General features: G+C 37.7%; 2 protein-coding genes across 2 annotated transcripts; one reads left to right on the top strand and one right to left on the bottom strand.

The window, feature by feature from the left end:
* Window positions 1-1999: 1999 nt before the first annotated feature.
* LOC103966756 lies at window positions 2000-9655 on the bottom strand. Its single transcript, XM_009379962.3, has 2 exons — window positions 9254-9655; window positions 2000-2847 (listed from the first exon to the last, which is right to left on the bottom strand). Exons 1-2 carry the CDS (start codon window positions 9653-9655, stop codon window positions 2164-2166), a joined length of 1086 nt encoding a protein of 361 aa, XP_009378237.2. The 3' UTR covers window positions 2000-2163.
* Window positions 9656-16537: 6882 nt separating this feature from the next.
* Window positions 16538-18997, top strand: LOC125473268 (exocyst complex component EXO70A1-like). Its single transcript, XM_048575848.1, has 5 exons — window positions 16538-16774; window positions 17433-17630; window positions 17719-17818; window positions 18313-18542; window positions 18634-18997. The coding sequence occupies exons 1-5, from the start codon at window positions 16599-16601 to the stop codon at window positions 18749-18751; spliced, it is 822 nt and encodes a 273-aa protein (XP_048431805.1). The 5' UTR covers window positions 16538-16598; the 3' UTR covers window positions 18752-18997.
* Window positions 18998-23322: the final 4325 nt, after the last annotated feature.

Here is a 23322-nt window from a genome sequence, read left to right on the forward strand (position 1 = left end):
TTTTCTATGAAGGATTTTATTTTGTATTTTTTTCTATGAAGGATTTTATTTTGTAGTAGCATAAATAAACCTAATTAGCCATTAGGGTTCTCTACACATCAATTTGGAGAAGGAGCCTTAGCATGAATATGTAGTCTTTATTTAACTGTTTATGATATTATGTATGCATACTTTGAATGATTAATCACTATGTTTAAATTGTGTCTACATCTTAATGCTTAGCTACTATTATGATGTTTAGATAAGTAACCGGATGCAGTTTCCTGGAATGCCACCCAGAAATTGAGGAATGTTTCTTGTGGTTAATAATTGTAAATTCACTTAGGGAAAATGCCATGACTTAAGCGTTGCATGGTTTTTCAAAAGGTTTTCACAAATCGTAATTAGTCATGCATGTTTATAATTGATCTGAATGTCACAGATGGTTGCATGTTTCATATATATTTGTCATCTTTAGGTTCGTGGTGGTGGTTGGGATGGCGGTTCAATGGCATGGGTGGTCTTGGCTTGGCAACCCCTTTAGCACCCATGTCATTGTCGTTATTTCTTACCATTACTGCGACCAACTCCAGTTGGTGGAATCTATGGTTGCTCTCGGTACTATTTTGTTGGTTTGGTTTGTGGTGGCGTTCCGATAACTTCGGTGGCTCTAGCTGGAACCTTTTTCCTCCCCACCTCTCTCAGTTGGTCCCAGCTACAGCTGTCGTCGCGCTCCTCCCGACATTTCTGCACGTGCCCTGGTTTTGCTCCCCACACCTACTACCAACTTGCAGCTGCACCGCCTGTTTATTTTCTTTTGTTTTTTAGTTTAGTGTTTTATCATTGGTTTGTTGCTTCGGCCTTCGTGTCGCCTATGCGAATTTGTTGGTAGCCTCACTGTCACGCGTAGGTTTTTGTATCGCTTATGCGGTTTTGTAGCCTCGCTGTCTCGCGTAGGTTTTGGTGAAGGTTTCGTTGCTTGCTATGTCACGTGTCTATGGGACATATCAATCTCGGGATTCATCGTTTTAGTGATGTATTTTGTGTGATGACCGTATGAGGGGTTTAAAATCATTTGTGTTTGTGCTTATTACCTTTAAATCAAGAAATTGATCACTGGATATATGTACTCATCTGACGTCCTTGTAAGTGGTTTGTTATGTTAATAAAATTCTATCATTTCTCTCTCTCAAAAAAAATAAAAAACCCTCCATATGCAAGTACTAAATATCCTATCATAAAGCCTCCTTAATGTTTGTTAATCATTTCCTGTAATTTATTTTTCTTTTTTTTTTTTTTTGAAAAACCTAAACCTAAACTTGTTTGATGATTGTTTTCAAGTTTCAAAAGAACAATGAAAACAGAAAACGAAAGCCTTAACGCTACTTTCTAAGTCTTACGATCATCATTGCGGATATAGTTTCTAACTTAGTAGGCCATCTATTAGGTATGGGGTTGAATCATAAAATGTGATATTAGTAACGTCCACTATAAAGTGTATATTATTTTGTGTTCAATGCGACTTTGTTCTCCAACATAAACAAGTTTCAATTTATAAGAAAATTTAAAACTAAAAATAAAAAACTGAAATGATTATCAACATCACCATATATTCATGTTTTCATGCTTTCTTATTTATATATGTTCATAAAAAGATGATCGATCAAATAAAAAAATCATTAATAACAATTAATATACTATATTCAAATACGTACATATATATATATATATATGTAGCTAGGATTTTCAAATAATGGGGTTATAGTATCAACCAAAAAGTTTTATTGGGTCATTTCGTCGATCACCTAGTAGGCACTTGCCAATTCTTGTCAACATATGCCAAAAGTTTATGTCAACATATGTCGACAACTACTATTATTAGTAGAAGCTTGTCAAGGGTGGATACATGATATTGTAGAGTAATATTAAAGACTGCCAAGGTTTTTCAACTAAAGCATTCCATACAAGAAGAGAGAAAAGAAAACAAATATGATAGAAGAAAATAAAAGAAGTAGAAATATGAGGTTGTAATTTAGTTTGCCTTAATTGTTAATTATAGGGGTCAAATACAATAATACAAACAAATACACATGGAGTTTTTAGAGTTATTGGCGTAAGGACAACCAATTAATGACCTCATGCTTGCTTCACCACTGAATATCTACTACATCCTAACAAAGCCAGCTACCACATGAACTGGTAATCGTCACCAAACAAGTAAATCATCCTCTCCGCCCTCCATGAATCCAACTCCCGTTCATGACCTTTTGGTTCTGGAGTAGTACAATTCTTTGGCAATAGATTGGATCGACAAAGAGGACAGGTAAACTGACCCTCATCAATCCAAGCATCTAGGCACTCTTTGTGAAATACATGTGAACAATTGGAAAGCTCTCTCACCCTTTGCCCTCCTTCCACTTTATCCATGCACACAGTACACGTATCGGTGTGCGAGCCATAATCCGAATCCTGCGTTTTGCCTCCTCTATTTTGCACCCCCGGGAGCTGGTTCTTCACGGATTCAGCTATACAGTGAACCGGTAACGGCACCAACCAAGGCGAAGGGGTTACTTCCGGGAATAAATTATTGTGTTCTTGTAGCAAAACACGATCAGAATAACTTATTCCGGGAAGCTTGTGATATTGATCACCACGTAACGTAATCATGAACGAGTAGTAGTGTGTCTTGATGATCCTGAGGAGATTGAGAAGGGAGAGTAACATTTTGATGAGCATGTTTCTTGATTGCTCCAGTTCTTTATCAGATGAATAAAATTCTGGAAGTATATAGAGCAGGAAAAAAGAAAAAAAAAAAAAAAAGATTAGTTGCAGAGTCTTTAAGTAGTGAAAGGATCGTTCATCTAATTTCTTTAACAGAAGAAGCTAGCATTAAAGATAGTAGGGTACGTAAGGTTTCAGCGGCAGCTGCAATTTCGGTGGGGATAAACGTATGCCTCTGTGTGTGTGCCTCGGCCTCCGCTTATATACATGATTCATGAAGTTACATGAGTTGAGGGGTACGGTGACAGCAGACAGCTTAACTTTAGGGTACGTGTGATGTTAATTTACTGTTTTTGTTGGTAAGTCTAATGTTTGATCAATTCATACTTGAAGAAAGTTGGAGTTTCTTCCACTATAAAATTAATTAGCAATTTGAGAGTAGCCAAACTATTTATAAGCACATACAAAATTCTATTTTTCTGACGTGAAATTCACTCTCAACCATACTATCATGTACTTAAAAAGGGCCGAAAAGTGGGGAATTTATTAATTGATTGGTACTGAATATCATATAAATGAAGATGATGTCCAGTCCGGCCTTTAGACTACATCAGTTTACTGACTCCAGAAAAAGAAACCCTAAAAAGAACAAGAAGCACCGAGATATTATACGTACTGTAGCTTGTACAGACTTGAGAGCATTGAAATCTTATCGTCAAATATTTATATCTTCATTGTTGTCAATGAGCCGGTGTCTATCACAATCATAGATTATATTATATATGTACATGTGATTTGACCATAGACTTTTTGAGTGCATCCAAATAATCGCTTTCGGTGGCCGGTAAGAATGTATATGCCTCAACTTTCTTCTATCCATGACTCTGCAAATTAGGAAATCGTCCGAAAAATTTATCAGTATGTCTGAAATACAGCGTAATATGTCATTATTACTATACAATTTGAAAAACACTTGAAAACAAATAGTTTTCTCAAATTATTGTTTTTTAGAGCACATAAAATAATTTATTCCATTGTTAATGCCCCAAAAATGTAGAAAGAAAACCTTATTTTTTCGTATCCATCGAGATGCATATATGTGTTAGCTATATACAAAAAAGCTTCACTTTCCGTTGTTGTCTACATATGCATATATATATATATATATGTAAATGTATATATATTTTTTTTCAAACCTACATGTGCATATATGTCTATGATTAGTTTGTAATTTACGTTCAGAAAGAAATTAAGAATGCAGAAAAGTCTAAGTTCCGACGTACGTCCGCGAATCGGTATCGAGAGTCGACGTCCACCCTCGGCCAGGCATATATAAATATAACCATATGTACTTCGACTAATGTTTAAAATATTGGTATCGGTGAAAATATTAATATGTAAATTTGTGGAAATATCGATGGACATATTGAATATCGATTGCTTTCGATGGAAATAATAAAAATTTGAAATGAAAATTTTTAGCATTAATTTGGACAAAATATAAAAGTTTTTCTGATATTTAACAGATGTGTCAGAAATATCGATAATATATATCGATTTTAGCCTAAACTTAAAGAGTTTCTCTAATATAAGGTGAATTTTAGACTTCATTCCCCATTTCCATATCTTTCTATGATTTTTTAGATATTTTCATAGAAATATTGACTGTATCAAGGAAATTTTAAACTCTGACCTCATGAACGCTGGTCCTTTCATAATATATTATGCAATATCAGATAGACTTATTTAATTAAGCCTAATCCAAACACAGCGCGCTTTCTCGAATCAACTTTCAGTAGTTGTTACACGTTTATTACAATTACCAAATTTTCTTCCTCGTGAAAGCATCGCAACTTCTCGTCCACCATGAGTCTATGATACTGTCCACTTCAAATGAACTCATCCACGAAATAAACAATGGTCAAAACTAAATGAACGTCATTTACCATACATTTGTCGATGGATTTTTCGTTACGACAGTGAATGTACGGAAAGGAGATTTTGACCCAAGCATAATTAAACAAGCACACTAGGCACCCCCTTGTCAACTTGGCCTAACCAAACCCATGTTTGATGCATCAGAAAATTAGTAATTAATGCACCTGTGGTTAATCTATTTAGGTCTGATTGGATTATTAGTTCCCATGGTGATATGATAGTTAGATGATAGCTTCTGTGGTAAAAAAATTAGGATTTAAGTTCTTGTGGTGAAATATGTTAAGGTTTGTGCTCAAAATTGAAAATTATGTCTACTTTCTATTAATTATTAGCAAATGAACCACATATATAAGGTTAAAACATAACTATCCGTTAATTGTTAGCATGTGAGGCTTACATGTGAGGCTAATTTTGACTTTTTAGCCTCACATGTGAGCCTCATGTGCTAATAATTAACGAAGAGTTAACAAATTTTTCAAATTTGGACATAAATCCTAACAGACTTTCACCACTAGAACTTAAATTCTTATTTTTATACCACATGGACTATATTCCGAGTACCCTATCACCACAAAGACTAGTAATCTATTATTTATTATTTCAACCAATACTAATGAAAGAAAAGTAACGTTTTAGTTCGTTTGTTCTAGTTGAAGCAAACCAAAACAAACTCTTATTGCTAATTAGTCATGGACCATTTGGTTGGTATTTAGCGTTTGTTTGGGACTTCTTCTAAAATAACTAAAAGTGCTGTCTAATAGCAAAAATTACTCATGACTATTTGACATATTAACTTAAAAAGAGTTTTGTGTGAATTTTAGAAGTGCTTCCTAGAGAAACTTGTGCTTCTTTAGAGTATTCCCAATGAGGAGCTCTATATGTGACTGGAAAAGTGGTGGATATAACCTATTTTAGAGCTTTGAGGAACTATTGGGGCTTTATAAAAGAATATCTCTCCAATGAGGGGCTATTTACTTTTGGGCTCTATATGGGGCTATATATATATTTATTTAAGTAGTAATTTGATTACACAATTAGATTTTTTTGTGTGTTAGCTTATCGTAAGTTTATTTTTTGATGTGTTATCTCAAAAAAATTTCTTTCCAACTTCAAGAGTAATAAAAATGCGAATAAATAAAAACCAACTACTAGCAGCTCTAGCTAAGAAAAGGTGCTAGTGCAAGATTAAGTGTGAAATACACAATCAAAGCATAAGTAGCCTAAGTGTAGTCCAACAGGACAAATACTAATTATACAACACCCAAAGGTGACCATACAATGGTGATAATCTGTCAGAGCTGCCGTGGATTCCTCGCAAGCCACCAAAAAGCACTCCTAACTAGAACCTTGAAGGGCGCAAAACAAAAAGTGTGAGTGGACAAAAAAAAAGCTTTTCAAAATCATTTCATTTCTCAAATGTTCTAACCCCTCACCGTAAAACCTGTATAATTTCCCAAAAAATAGAATATATATCTATACCACAACCATGCTTAGAATAGCAAAATTCACCAATATGCCATGTCAAATATCTCAGCATAAAAAATTATATGTAAGCCAGGTGATATAAATCAATGCAAATGATATGTCAGCCGGAGTCACCTAACGTGACCTGTACCTGTACGGCTGAATTTAGAGCTCATCCATCTAGCCGGAATCACCTCATGTGACCTGCATGGCTCAAATCCACATCCCAACAAATATACCTGTGCACGAGTCGGAACCACATAAAGTGGTATGTATGACAAGACTGGGTGTAAATAAATACGCTCAAGTGCTATGATCACGTGAATACTGTGCGAATAATCGTGGGTCACCTATGACTCAGAACCACCTGCAGTGGTTTGTACGACAGGACTGTGCACCTAACTTGGATCCAAGATGAGCGTATGGTGCGAGAGATGAACATCACATGAAGGACTATGCCCTAACTCTGGGTGGGAGCACTAACATCGGGATGCAAGGTTATGAGCTCTCAACACATCTCACATAATCATCAATTTACATAAACAATCAACAACTCACCTGGTACTTACCTGAGCGTCCACAGCGTCAAATCACATTTATGCATACTATATTAATTCAATGATCTACTTATAAATCAATATACATGGCATTTCTAAACATAAATTCATTTAAATCGATTTTCTGGGAAAAATCTCAAGTATATAGGTATATACGGAAAACCAAAAGCCCACTCACTGGTATGTGGAAGGATCGTAACTCTTGAGGCTCGATTGGCTACGCTCGTCCTGAGGATAGGTCTCACATATATGGGAAACAACTATATAAACGTTAATTTAAAGCACATAAACAAAACTAGCTAATAACTTCTCATACATTGCTCAAATGGGGTGTTTGAATATACCAACATGATCTACTCAACACCACAAACATCTCCATATTTTTAGAAAAAATTTCCGACGACCCACGTGCCGGCCAAGGCACGTGCCTGGCACAAGTATGGAAACCCTAACGACATTAGGGAATATTCTGTCCAAAATGGAATATACCATTATATATACCTGACGTCGTTAGTATATTCCGTCAAAGTTGACAAAATATTCTCCTTCTCATTCCTTGGTTCGCCAGAGTCTGGCGCCGGTCACCGCTGCGTCACTGGTTTCTGAAAAAACTTCAAAGCTTGATAACTTACTCATTTCAACACCAAAATTCATGAAATTTGTACCAAAATGAAGCTCTCAACTAGGAGAACATGATCTTACCACTTTGGAGCCCGAAAACAAACGGAATCTTGCCGGGTAAACCTCGAACACTCCGGCAACCACTGTAACTCGATGAACTCGAGCTTCCCGACGTCCAAAACACTTCAAAATTCTTTTCCAAGCTTCGTGAAGATGTTCTAAAGCTTCCTAGAACCTTAAAACTCTCTGAAAACTTCATGATCATGTTTGCATGAACAGTGCACCAAATCGGGAATTCTGGTTTCAAAGGTTTCCGAGGTTTTCACGTCCAACCACCACCACCATTCGACTCTTAAGCTTGCAAAGAGTCCAAAAACACCATTCACGACCTTGATCCGTGATGTTTGAAAGGGTCTTGAGGGTTGTTCGTATAGGTTGTACGGAAATGGCAAGAAAATATGAATGTGGACAGGAGAGAGAGGGTTAACGGGATTGGATGTGTGCGTGTGTGCGCGTTCCAGATGGCAGCCAACCAAAAGCAAATATAACAAACCTAAGTCTAAGTTCCTAATTGGTTCCAAAAAAAATTAGGGACTTAGCATATTGGTCCACAACCAAAACTTAAACCACACAATGCCCCAAACGTTTAAGGGTACTTTAGTAATTTCACGCCATTGATACAAATATTTTGGGACGGGCTGTCACAACCTACCCCCTTAAGAAAATTTCATCCCCGAAATTACATAACAACAACAAACAAACCACTAGTAATCATAAAACAGGCGTGGATACAATTCTCTCATCTGGTCTTCTGTCTCCCAAGTGGCCTCCTCAACTGAGTGATTTCTCCACAAAACTGTCACTAATCTCACAGTCTTGTTCCTTAGAACCTTTTCTTTCCAATCCAGAATAGTCACTAGCTCCTCGTCATAAGTCAAATTCGAATTTATTTCCAATGGTTGATGAGGTATCACATGCAACGGATCTGAAACATAGTGACGAAGCATGGACACATGAAAAACATTATGCACTTTAGACAGCTCTGAAGGCAACTCAAGCCTGTACGCAACTTCATTGACTTGCTCGGTGATCATATACGGTCCGATGTACCTACGACATAGCTTGCCTTTCTTCCCGAACCGTATCACACCTCTCCACGGTGATAACTTCAGAAACACCCAATCACCTACATTATACACCTGGTCAGTGGCATGTTTATCTGTTAAGCTCTTTTGTCGATCTTGGGCCGCTTTCAGGTTAGACTTAATCACTTGAATATTTTGAGTAGTCTCCTCCACTATCTCAGGGCCCTCCAAAACTCTTTCACCAACCTCTGACCAACATAAAGGTGTGCAACAAGATTTGCCAAAAAGTGCCTCAAATGGTGCCATACCAATACTCGAATGAAAGCCGTTGTTGTAGGCAAATTCCATCAAATCCAACCGCTATGCCAAGCGTCACCAAATTGCAATACCGAAGATCTCAACATATCCTCCAACGTCTGAATGGTCCTCTTTGATTGTCCATCTGTCTGAGGATGATATGTTGTACTATAATCAGAGCCTCCTAAAATGCCACCCAGAACTTAGAAGTAAACATGGCATCACGATCTGAGACAATACTAACAGGAACTCCATGATACTTCATAATCTTTGATATAAATAATTCAGCTAATCGGCTTAAAGAATACTTCTCCCTCACTGGAATAAAATGTGCTGACTTAGTAAGCCGATCAACTATCACCCAAATGCTGTTATAACCATTATGTGTGTGAGGAAGCTTGTACACAAAATCCATAGTAATGCTTTCCCATTTCCATTGTGGAACGAGAAGCGACTACATCAACCCAAAAGGCTTTTTCTTTTCAGCTTTAACTTGTTGACAAATGGCACACCTACTCACATACTCAGCAATTGCTCTTTTCATACCCGGCCAATAATAAAATGGTCGAATAGTATGATACATTTTAGTACCTCAGGATGCATTGCATAAGCTAAAATATGCGCTTCATCAAGAATTGTTTTCTTTAATTCGAAATTATTTGGCACGTACATTTTACTCTCCTGCATAAGCATGTCATCAGTTTCTCGAACTTTGAGATCTTTCTTTTTCCCCTGACTTCTGGCTTCAATTAACTCCTGGATTTCCTCATCATCCATCTGGGCTTCAAGTACACTATCAATTAAAATTGGTCTAACTTGGAAATTAGCAAGTAAGGCTTCTTCTCGTTCTTTTACCCTTAACTTCACTCCAGTTGATCTCAAGTCTGCCAAAAGAGGAACATGACAAGCATACAAAGCGTTAATACGACCTTGAGATTTTTTGCTAAGTGCATCAGCTACCACATTTGCATGACCAGGGTTATAGTCAATCATGCAACCATAGTCACTAAGCAGTTCCAACCATCTCCGCTGTCAAAGATTAAGATACCTCTAAGTGAAAAGATATTGAAGACTCTTATGATCCGTAAAAATCTTACATTTTTCTCCATAAAATAATGTCTCCAAATCTTCAGAGCAAAGATAATGGCTGCTAACTCCAAATCATGTGTAGGGTAATTCTTCTCATGAGGCTTTAATTGTCGTGAAGCATAAGCAATCACCCTACCATGTTGCATCAGCACACATCCCAGACCATTCAAGGAAGCATCATTATAGACCTTAAAAGTACCATTATCAAACAGGTGCATAAGTGAGATAATACTTCAACTCCTGGAAACTCCGCTCACAATTATCATCCCACTCAAATTTAACCTCTTTTCTAGTCAACCTCGTCAGTGGCAAAGCAACGACCGAAAATCTTTAACAAATCGTCTGTAATATCCTGCTAACCCAACTCTCCACTGCTGCTACCTTTTAAAGATCCACCGGAATACCTTGAGCAGATATGACGTGTCCCAAAAATGACCCTTGATCTAACCAAAATTGGCATTTGCTAAACTTAGCATATAATTGGTGTTCCCTTAATCTCTTTAACACCAAAGGGAGATGTCGAACATGCTCTGATTTATACCTAGAGTATACCAAAATATCGTCAATAACGACAATAACAAACCTATCTAAATATGGCTGGAATACTCGATTCATCAAAGCCATAAAAGTTGCTGGTGCATTCGTTAATCTGAATGGTATCACCAAAAACTCATAATGACCATAACAAGTCCTGAAAGCTGTCTTAGGAGCATCCTCACTACTGATCTTCAACTGGTAATAACAAGACCTCAAATCAATCTTAAAAAATACACAGGCACCTTGAAGCTGATCAAACAAATCATCTATACATGGCAATGGATAATGGTTTCTATTGTTACCCAATTTAGTTGCTTATAATTAATGCATAGCCTCAAAGTCCCGTCTTTCTTCCTCACAAATCACATTGGAGCTCCCAGGGTGAAGTACTAGGTCGAATAAAACCTTTATCAACTAATTCTTGCAATTGGATTTTCAATTCCCTCAATTCAGCAGGAGCCATTCAATAAGGAGTCAAAGATATAGGATCCGTACCTGGAAGCAAATCAACAATGAACTCTACGTCTTGGTCTGGCTGCTATCCAGGTAAATCATCAGGGAATACGTCAGGAAAATGCCTAACTACTCGCACATCCTCCACACTACTAGGAGCAACATCATTCAACACCACATGAGCTAAATATCCCTGTCAACCTTTTGATAATAATCCTTTTGCTTTCATAGCAGAAGTAAGGCCATGCCTCACCCCACTCTGCTCACCCACAAAAGTAACTTCAGGTAATCCAGGATGATGGAAAGTAACTGTTTTCCTGTAGTAATCTATATTGGCACAATTATAATGCAACCAATATGTGCCCAAAATCACATCAAAATCAACAATATCTAACGGGATAAGGTTAGCTGGCATAACTATATCCTTCACCATCACTGGACATCCTGGATATACACAATCAACATAACATCTCTTTCCTCTAGGCATAGGAAACTCTAAATCATACCTAAGAGGTGTAGGAGGAGGTTGCATCACTTGAGCAAAAGTATGAGAAATGCAAAATCTCTAAATCATACCTAAGAGGTGTAGGAGGAGGTTGCATCACTTGAGCAAAAGTATGAGAAATGACAGAATGTGTAGCACCACAATCAATTAACACTTTAGCAAAGTGACCAAGAATATTTAACGTACCCATGATTAAGTTAGGATTATTCTGAGCATCCTGCTGCGTGATGTTGTGGATACGCCCCTGGGTCTGTTGTCATCCACCACGACCTTTGTTAGTCTGACTACCTCGACCCTGCATATTACACACCTGAATTAGTTGACCAAACTGCCTCAAAGATCCTGCACTACTGGAAGCAATCTCTCCTTGTTGGGGCTGTCATCCCTGATACCCTTGAGATCCACCAACTGGAATGGGAGGATACGGCGTACAACCTCCAGAATACTGAGGATACCCACTCTGATAATAAGGATCCTGGGAATACTGATACTACCCTAAAGCATAAGGAACTGCGCCACCCTGATAATGGTAAGCACTACCACGACCTATCTGACCATAACCACCAGACCCTGGAACTTGCTGGTTCGGCGCTGGTGGTGGCAAGGAAAGCTGTTGGGGCCTCTGCTGATTCTGAAGACAACTTACAGCTCTATGTCCCATCTGTCCACATGTAAAACATCCACTGCTGCCCCGTCTACACTCTCCAAAATGCCTATTGTTACATCTGCGGCACAACAGAACCCTTCCTCTACTAGCATCCCCCTGTCTCTAAAATCTAGGACCCCTAGAAAATCTACCACCTCTTCCCTGACCAGTGGCACTAAAACCCTCGCTGGAAGAACTAGAACTAGCTCTACTTCACTTAAAGCTCTGAGTCTTGCGAGGTCTTTAAGATGCTTGACCTTTACCTTTATCATCTTTCTTCTGATTGCCGTCTTTTTCTTCTTCTTCACTCTCACTAGGCATATTCTCTGAATCCTCAATCCTTAACAAAATCTCATAGAACTCCTGATAAGAAGCACAATGAGTAGTGGTCACCATAGAACGCCACTTCTTCTTAGTACCCAATCTGAAATGACGAAGCATCTCAACTGGATTAGCAGCAACTTTCAGATCATAGCGAGACAAATCAGTGAATCTCTTGTTATACTAATTCGCCGTCTTCTTCCTCTGTCTCAATTGAGTAAATTTTTGCTTCTTGCGATCAATATACTCAGGGGGAATAAACCTTTTCTGAAACAACTTCTTAAATACTTCCCAGTCAGCTGCTTCCTCTAGTGTCATCGGATAAGCTTCCTGTTTCCACCACGATGCTGGTTCTTTACCTAAGAACCATGTAGTCGTCTCGACCCACCTTTCATAAGGAAGATTCCCTTGACTCTGCAATACTCGGAAAGTCTTTTCAAGATGGTAGAGCCACCGCTCTGCCCCTTCATGACCTTCATTAACCTCAAACTTATCCAACTTCAAATTATACGTAGTCTCCAAGGGTGTCCTTTGAGGAGGGCGGAGCGCAGACTGAATAGCAATAGCAATAACTTCACCTAACTGAGCTATATCGGGGAAACTAGGCTCAGATGAACGACGTGGCTCTCTACGAGGCGGCATAGTTCTGACAGAAGACACCAAAATAATTAGAATACTCACAAAATATGCAGGACTGCCAAACCTAGGCTTTGATACCAAACTGACACACTCCGACCGAAATCAAGGCTTGCTGGCCGTCACGTGAGGGTGACGTAGCTATGTGCACAGTGCAGAAGCAAAAATAATAATAAAAATGCGAATAAATAAAAACCAACTACTAGTAGTTCAAGCTAAGAAAAGGTGCTAGTGCGGGATTAAGTGTGAAATGCACAATCAAAGCATAAGTAGCCTAAGTGCAGTCCAACAGGACAAATACTAATTATATAACACCCAAAGGTGACCATACAATGGTGATAATCTGTCAGAGCTGCTGTGGATTCCTCGCAAGCCACCAAAAAGCACTCCTAACTAGAACCTGGAGGGGCGCAAAACAAAAAGTGTGAGTGGGCAAAAACAAAGCTTTTCAAAATCATTTCATTTCTCAAAAGTTCTAACCCCTCGCCGTAAAACCTGTATAATTTCCCAGAAATAGAATATATATCTATACCACAACCATGCTTAGAATAGCAAAATTCACCAATATGCCATGTCAAATATCTCAACATAAAAAATTATATGTAAGCCAGATGATATAAATCAATGCAAATCACCTAACGTGACCTGTACGGCTCAAATCCACATCTCAACAAATATACCTGCACACGAGTCAGAACCACCTAAAGTGGTTTGGACGACAGGACTGGGTGTAAATAAATATGCTTAAGTACTACGATCACGCGAAGATTGTGCGAATAATCATGGGTCACCTACGTGTCGGAACCACCTATAGTGGTCTATAAGACAGGACTGTGCACCTAACTTGGATCCAAGATGAGCGTATGGTTCGGGAGGTGAACATCACATGAAGGACTATGCCCTAACTCTAGGCGGGAGCACTAACACCAGGGTGTAGGTTTATAAGCTCTCAACACATCTCACATAATCATCAATTTACATAAACAATCTACAACTCACCTACTACTTACCTAAGCGTCCAGAGCGTCAAATCACATTTATGCATACTATATTAATTCAATGATCTACTTATAAATCAATATATGCATGGCATTTCTAAACATAAATTCATTTAAATCAATTTTCTAGGAAAAATCTCAAGTATATAGGTATATATGGAAAACCAAATTCCCACTCACTGGTATGTGGAAGGGTCGTAGCCCTCGAGGCTCGATTGACTATGCTCGTCCTGAGGATAGGTCTCACCTATATGTGAAACAACTATATAAATGTTAACTTAAAGCACATAAACAAAACTAGCTAATAACTTCTCATACATTACTCAAATGGCTTGTTTAAATATACCAACGTGATCTACTCAACGCCACGAACATCCCCATATTTTTAGAAAAATTTTTCGGCCACCCACGCGCCGGCCACGCGCAGGCATGTGCCTGACACACGTACGGAAACCCTAACGGCGTTAGGGAATATACCGTTATATATACTTGACGCCGTTAGTATATTCCATCAAAGTTGACAGAATATTCTCCTTCTTCTTCCTTGGTTCGCCGGAGTCCCACGCCGGTCGTTGGTTTCAGGAAAAACTTCAAAGCTTGATAACTTACTCATTTCAACACCAAAATTCATGAAATTTGTACCAAAATGAAGCTCTCAACTAGGAGAACATGATCTTATCACTTTGGAGCCCGAAAACAAACTGAATCTCACCGGGGAAACCTCGAACACTCCAGCAACCACTGCAACTCAATGAACTCGAGCTTCCCGACATCCAAAACACTTCAAAATTCTTCTCCGAGCTTCGTGAAGCTGTTCTAAAGCTTCCTAGAACCTTACAACTCTCTGAAAACTTCATGATCATGTTTGCATGAATAGTGCACCAAATTGGGAATTCTGGTTTCAAAGGTTTTCGAGGTTTTCACGTCCAACCACCATCACCACCATTCGACTCCTAAGCTTGCAAAGAGTCCAAAAACACCATTCACGACCTTGATCCTCGATGTTTGAAAGGGTTTTGAGGGTTGTCCGTACAGGTTGTACGGAAATGGCAAGAAAATTCGAGTGTGGAGGAGAGAGAGAGGGTCAATGGGATTGGATGTGTGTGTGTGTGTGTGTGTGTGTGTGTGTTCTAGATGGCAGCCAACCAAAAAAAAATAAAACAAATGTAAGTCTAAGTTCCTAATTGGTTCCAAAAATATTAGGGACTTAACATATTGGTCCACAACCAAAACTTAAACCATACAACGCCCCAAATGTTCAAGGGTACTTTAGTAATTTCACGCCATCGGTACAAATATTTCGGGACAGGCTATCACAGTCACTTGCACGTTGTCATGTTTGCAAATGAGAATTTTATCCTTTCAAGAGAAATGATAAGGGGATTCTTTCAAAAGTCAAATTCTTTATGAATTCTCTGTCATCTCATGTTTTTAGCTCAATGTTTTATATTGTTGACGCAAAAACTGACGTTAAAAAAAGTTCATAAAGTGTTCTACTTTTGAGAAGCTCTCTTAGCATTTCTCTTCATCCAAATATCATGATTCAGTTATTGATTATATGTTTTGTTGTAGGGTTAAGAAATAGGGAGGAGATTAAAGCCATCAAAAGTGTTTGTTCCAATGCTGGTTTGCCTCGAGACTGGACTTATTGAGCTTTTGTGACCTTTCTCTAACTATGGTATTTTTTTCTTGTTCATCAAAGAAGAATAGAAGTTTGATTATCTTGAGTTTTATGCAGAAGAAATGTAAGAAACCAGTAACTTGTGTGTTTTTTTTTCCCTTCACTTTGTTAGGGTAGATTTTGCTGAATAAATAAAAACTTAGTAACTTTTCTTTGACTTTGCGTCATAAATTTAACACGTATTAATCAAAGATAGAGTCACAGAGTTTAATCAATGATAAAACTCACATAAATGGTACATATAAAATGAGTTTAGAAGATTTAATCGCTCAACACCCAAGCACATGCATAGGTAGGAGCACACATAAGATTGTGCACAAAAATTTCTTCTAATCGTGAATTATGTGTTGCGTAATGGGTTTAGGAGTAACTCAACAAGAAAGGTTAAGAGTTCGATTTTCCCTAATACAACCCTTTTATTCTTAAAATTGGTAAAGAGGCATCAATAAACCCAACACATACTCACACACTCAGTCACTAGTTTATGTACAACATCGTTTTGGTTAAAGCACTTTACCAACTTGCATAAGATGTTTCTGGAGTCCATCCATTGCTACTAATTTGGGACAGAACATGCAGTTTCTCACTCTTCACTGTAGTGCTGGCTTCGATGTGAATATGAAAATGATGCTATGTTGCTGATATAAATCCTTGTTAAGACCTTAGTATTGGTTTCTTAAATCATGGCAGAGCTTGTGTAAGTTTGAATGAGGCCTGACAACACCTTAGAACACATCAATAAATAGCCTTTAAATTCACAAATTCATATGTTTAATTATATGAGATGATCGCTGGAGTATATTGAAGGCCAAAAGGTTGAAAAGTATTAACATGGGAATGGGGTTAAGTGTAATGATGTCAAGCTGATTTCTTACAGAAATTTATATTGCAAGGAAACTATAACTCTTAAAGAAAGTAGAAGGTCAAAATATTAGTTTCGTTCTCATCTTTATCTTTATATGTTCATCAAATGTTGGTTTAATACTTCTTAAGGAAACAATCGATGGTTTAAAATATAATTCTTAGATCTTATTTTTCAGATTGAGTTACTTTTTGGAAGCAAAGCTTGCATGGAAATGCGGGAAACTGCAATAAGTTTGACAAAGCGTCTAGCTCAAACAGCCCAGGAAACTTTTGGTGATTTTGAAGAAGCTGTTGAAAAGGATGCCACAAAAACTGCCGTTCTTGATGGAACCGTCCATCCTTTGACAAGCTACGTGATAAACTATGTAAAGTTTCTTTTCGAGTAAGTAATTATTCCTGTGCTTTCTGATTCTTGCTATTTTGTTCCTTCTCTGAGGAGATTGCAAATATAATAACTTTGAAGCATTCATGATTGCTGATGTCTTTGAGGGCGATCTGATCTGTATAATTTTTTTACCCTATTGCTTTTGGTAAATTCTCTGCTTTGTTGAATTGTTAGTTACTTGGATTGTTTGTCTCCACGTTGGCTGGTTATGATGGTAATGTTTAATTTATTAGTAAACTGGAAAAAACGCCCTTACAACTGTAAGTTTTATAGAAAAACACTTTTTAAGAGCTCAATTGGAGACAAAAGCCCTTCATCCATCCCCATGCCATGCATTAATTGATTTTTAGTTGCGAAGTTATTTTGGTATTACATAATACAAACTAAGCTGATTTTTCTCTGAAGTGTTGAGTTTGAAGTGTGTTTTTTGTCTAAGGTGTGATGTTATCTAGGGCTTATATGTGAATGCCCTTAATTTATCAAGATCATTGCAATAATTTCCATATCAATTAAAATATCTATCAGCTAAGCCATTTGCGTTTTTTTGTATCTTCCTTTTCTCCCAATCCCAAGTTCGGTTCTCTTTCTATTTTTCTGGTACTTTTTCACAGTAACTGTGCAAACATCACCGCATGACTGTTTAAAATGTTCACAGTTATCAGTCTACACTGAAGCAACTTTTTCAAGAGTTTGATGAAGGTGAGCCAGAGTCTCAGTTATCAAAGGTTACTACAAGGATTATGCAGGCTCTTCAGAACAACCTGGATGGAAAATCTAAGCAGTATAAAGATCCTGCACTCACTCAGTTATTTCTCATGAACAACATTCACTACGTAGTGAGATCCGTGCGGAGGTTTGTTTTATAGTTATTCTACTCCTTAGAAGATACTGATCCTATCTGCATGCTACTACTGTATTAACTGATAAGTAATTATATACAGGTCAGAAGCAAAGGATTTGTTGGGGGATGACTGGGTGCAGATACACCGAAGGATCGTGCAGCAGCATGCAAATCAATATAAGAGGGTTTCTTGGGCAAAGGTTTTGATTCTTTGATCATATTATTTCTCCACCATATTCTTTCTGTTTTCTTCTGATGCTGCCTTGTTCCCTGGTTTTGAATTCTTGTTAGATATTGAGCATTCGGGATTTGTCTGTGTTGGTCATGTTTTCCTTTTATCAATACCCTGAATTTACCCTTTATTCAAAAATTTCACAGCATGTCATTCATTTCGATATTTTCCTTGGGACATTTGATCATGTGGCCTTGATCCACTCCCCTGGCCTCCTGGTCTCGACTATTTTTTAATCTGTCTATTCTCAATACATTATAGATGATTATGGTATTCATATGTTTCGAATAAACCATTAGAAGGTGTTGGTATGGCAACATCTTTATCCGCTATAACAGTAGTAAATGGGCTCAACTGTTGTCAAAATTTCAATCTAAAGTTACAATGCTCGAATTATTCTTCCTGTTATTTGAAAATCATTCTCATATGCTCTGGTATCTTTATTTGATTTTTGTGATGCAGATTCTGCAGTGTCTTACCGTTCAGGGCGGAAATCCATCAGGTGGTGATAGCAGTTCGCTTTCAAGAGCAATGGTGAAAGATCGTTTCAAGACCTTCAACACGCAGTTTGAGGAGCTTCATCAAAAGCAATCTCAGTGGACAGTTCCTGACAGTGAATTGCGAGAGTCTTTAAGGCTAGCTGTTGCTGAAATCCTCTTGCCTGCTTACAGATCATTCATCAAACGTTTCGGGTATGTTTTCTCCTATTTTCGAAATTTCCTTTGAAAAAGATCCATAATTTCTGCATTTCTGGCATCAATGTTGACGCACATCGTGTAGCAGGCATACGGTCGAGAACGGAAAAAACCCGGGGAAGTATATAAAGCTACGTCCGGAGAATATTGAGTCAATGCTGAATGAATTTTTTGAGAGTAAGACGTGGGGAGAACAGAAGCGATAGGTAGTTGACATGCCTGTTTTGAGAAGTAGGGACTTAGCTTCCAATGGTAGTCTTTGTACAATTTAAGATGAGGTTAAATAATAACCGATGTTATATGCCCCTTGTAAAGCTTTCAATTAATCATTCAAGTTCTTTTTACGTTTTTGATTTTCAGCTACCAAATGAGAAATGTGCAGGAAATATTCGTTTCTGTGCAAATGTTAAAAGAAAACATAATACGAGATAATTGCTATTAGCATTTTTAAATAATTATCTAATACTTTTTTAAAATGAGAATAGTGTGGTTATTGTTTGAGTATAAAATCTGTTTTTACAAGTATTTCTTCTTAATTAATGTAAGTACATACATGTGTATGATGCTTGTACACCACATGTGTTATGTATGAAGAGGAAATACACAACATGTACAATTAATGTTTGTAGAGAAAAACCTTCGTTTTGTGGAATGGTCAATATGTACATGATTAACGACTAGAAATATGCCTCTTTTCAATACACGAACAGATATTAAAATGAATATTTAAAAACGGCTGGAACCTAGTCGAAGTTGGCCGACCGAGCCCTCATGCCCAATGTAAGCCTTTTCCTCTTAGGCCACGGACGGAGTCACCTTAGGCTCAGAGGGGGCGGATGCCCCCACTCATTTTTTGTGTGTGTGAAAAAAAAAGTACTCTTTCAGTTGTTTGTAGCATTAGTATTAGCTCTTCCATATGCTATTTTTATTGTTGAAAGAGCATTTTCGATCATGAAATTTATAAAGATCGATTGAGAAATTATATGAGAGACTAATGGATAAATGATAACATGGTTATTTTTGTAGAGGGAGATGTTTGATGGTATTGGTAATGAGGTTGTCATGCAACACTTTCAAAATATAAAAACGCATTGATGGACATTGTGATATGTTATATGAAAAACCTTATGGACTAATATATAAGTGTTTTGTTTAGTATATTTTTGTGTTTTTTAATTTGTGACTTTTTTGTTTAAAGATGCCCCCATCCATGCATATCTCTGACTTCATCCCTGTCTTAAGCCATCTCCAACCGAAGGGTCCAAAGAGCCGAAAATAGCCCGAAAATCGTCTCCAACCAAAGACCAAGCCAAAAGCCTCGTGGGCCCCACGAAATCTGAAAAGGCTGAAGGGCTGGTCGAATGCAGCCAACCCTACGCTGAATGGAATTTTTTTTAATTGTATCGATTTTGCTCTCGGTTATAACTGACAACAATAAAGGAAAATAGAAGATTTAATGATACAACGAAGTACATAATATTTAATGATACAATGATTGAAAATAGAAGATTTAAATAATTGTGAAGATAAAATATAACAGTTAAGACACACATAGCATAGGATGTTACGTCATGTCACACTCGAAACGTAGATGAGAAAAAAGTACTGCACCCCCAACTTTCACCAAGTAACTTCATCTTCCCAACAAAAAATTAAAAGTGCTTCATCTAAAGTATATATCAATAGAATCATCTTTGTCAACTAAAAGATGGTGAAAAAATTATTTAGTCTTCTATCATAATAAAAAGATTAAGAGCAGTAACGTAAGTTTACAAAACAAAAATTTGCTATTTTTTGTTTAAGCCTCACCACCTACAAGTGATTTGAACATCTCTAATTACAAAAAAAAAAAAAAAAAAAAACCTCACTCCCCACTCTCACCCACTCTCTCTCTTTCAACTTTAAAAATAAAAAATAAAAATCTCACACACTGTGTGTAGGCATATACTAGTTAATCATAAAATTAACTCCTTGGATCAGTGTAAGAACACAAGGAGCCCACCAAGCTCTTCATGCCTGTGGAGCCCTTATGGAAATTATAGATATGCTCATGAAGATGTCCAAGTGGGGGACTTTACGCTCCAACAAATGCTAAAACGTTACCCTCCTACACTACCAATTTCATGAAATTTAAGGACATGGTAAACCATCATTGTTCAGAACATGAATCAACGAAGATGGGGGGCAGTTAGCGCATGTGAAGTCGCACATCTCCGTATTCCTACTCCACGCCAAACGGCATGCCACCATGTTGGCCGATCTTGGACTCCAAGACCAGCGGCAAGCATAAAAAGACTCCTAAGCCGCCTGATTTTCATCAGGGAAGGGAAGGCCTCCCAGCTGCCAAATATGGAAGAGTCCCGCAAGCAAGATATATTTTTTTTCTGAGAGCTAACCTAGGACATTGAATAACACAATTCAATGAAGGCCTTGAGAGCAAACCTAAAACATTGAATAACAGAATTCAGGAAATGGCTTCATGGGTCAAAATACAACAAAATACACAACCAGTAAGAATATAATCCACAATGAACCAGATTCGAACCGCGTTACGAAATTACGAAACTTGTATTTGCTCCACATCCTCTCTAGTGAAAAAGTATTCAAAATCTTTAACTTTTTTTTTTGGAGCAGAAGCTTATGTATGCTTTGGAAATTTCGAAAAAAAAAAAGCTTTCCTTTAATCATAATTTTTCAAGTAAAGGATATAGTATATGAACTTGAGACCAACCTGGTTCTGTCAACAGCAGATGCGCCAACTTGGCCGGCAAGCTGCCACTTCCAAGCATACGCAACAACGGCTCCATCGGGACAAACCAATGGCATATGTAGCCCCCAAGAATTGCTCCGTGATCGCAGCGACTCGTTCAGAACTTCACATTCTTCCAGCTGCCTTCCCAGCAAAAATAAGCGCGACACCCTCAAACATTTGTGGATTTTTCAATGCGAGATAGGTTTTTGCGAATCAAATCCTAGAGAGAGAGGAGGTACCGACGAAGCGGAGGTAGAGGAGGTGTTGGCGCATGGAGGCGTCCTCGTTAAGGAACAAATGGAGAGGCTCAGCGCCAAGAACAGGGGTTCGAGGAGGCGGTCGGAGTCAAGCCTAATGTGAGAAAGCCGCTCCATCACCTGCACCACCTGTTTGGCGGCGCCTCAACAGAGGGAGGTTGCGGCGGCGTGGAGTTCTGGGTCATTGCCTGCGGTTGTTGTTGTTGCTGCTGCTGCTGCATCGTCGTCTATGGTACTAAGCGGTGTTTTGGATCGTTTCGCCGTCTGCGTAACAAGTGCCTCGTTTGAATGAAACTTTTTGTATGTGATGCGTTACGAATGTGACACATAAATTAAACCCTATTTGTGACAATTGTAGTAATGATGTAAGTAGGGATCGTTCTAACCGGGGATTAACTAGGGGTGCTAAACACTTGACTTAAATAAATAAAACTAATCTTTAAACACTTAATTCACTTAACGAAAACTCAAAATAAGTCCACAAGACTCCAAATACTTAAAAACACAAAATAAGATAGAGTAAGACTAACAAAATATGGGGGGGGGGGGGGATTGAGGTTTTGACGAAATTAAACTAAAATGCACATATTGTAATTAAGGGCAAAATGTAAATATGAATGTGATGAAAATATGGATGAATGCTAGCTAGAAGGTTCTTCTCCACACATGTTACACTTGCATACAAGATGATTTTCGGTTGGTCTTTCGATGAATTATGAAACTCAACACCCCGGGTTAATTAGGTCCGCTTAAATTAACCGTCAAGTTTTCCTTAAGTTAATGAATTGGATGATTGCATACGACAACCCAAAGCATTCCCCACAAGTTCCCTACTGATGCGAGAATTATACGCACACAATTTAAACCCTCTTTTTGTCAATTGTAGTGAAGAATGTAAGTAGGGATCGTTCTTAACCGGGGATTAGGAGGGATTGCAAAATCACTTGGAAACTGACTCAAAAACGTAAAATAAAGTTTGAAACACTAAACTAGACTCAAAGAATGCAAAACTAAACAATAAAAACACTCAAACAAATCAAAAGACTCAAAACAGCCCCAAAACACTCAAAACTGCCTTAAAATCACTTTCTGGGCAGTTTTGAGCACTTTGGTAACTTTGGACGAAATTGAGTAATAGAATGAATCAAAATGCTTAAAAACACAAACTAAGATACTTTCTAACTAAAATGTAATCAAACTAGGCATATTAAGAATTGAATCAAACTAGTCTAAATAGGCAGATTTGGTATTGTATCAAACTAGTCTAAATAGGCAGATTTGGTATTGTAACTTGAAAGTATAAGAACATGAAGTAAACACAAATAAATGAATCAACAACTAATAAAATGAGATAGTATCAATGGAGATGAAGCTAGGGATTCGATTTCACCACTGCTAAACCAAGTCCATGTTTGTTAAGTCAAAACGTATTCAACTCTCCAATCTGCAACTAGGGTTCGTTTTACTTATTTATGATCATCCATTTGATGTGTGGTTGTGATCAAGTACTCCTAATATGCAACCTAGTTGTGATGTTCAACTTAGATTAGCAAGTAAGAATCCATTAAGAACAAGAAAACTTCAAAGAATCAAAGAAATCACATGGCAGGATGTATGCATAGCAGTTTCTTCATTCATTCACATGTCTACCAAGATTAAGCATGATGTGTACTATAACCTTGATCAAATAATTCATAAGCAGCCCTAATGGTGATCAAACATTAAGATTAACAAACAAATTAAACTATAAAATCAGTGAATGAAAAAA

This window comes from the organism of the source record quoted next, unplaced genomic scaffold (assembly GCF_019419815.1).
Source record: "Pyrus x bretschneideri cultivar Hongxiangsu unplaced genomic scaffold, Pyrus_bretschneideri_v1 Contig80, whole genome shotgun sequence".
NCBI classification, from domain to species: Eukaryota; Viridiplantae; Streptophyta; class Magnoliopsida; order Rosales; family Rosaceae; genus Pyrus; species Pyrus x bretschneideri.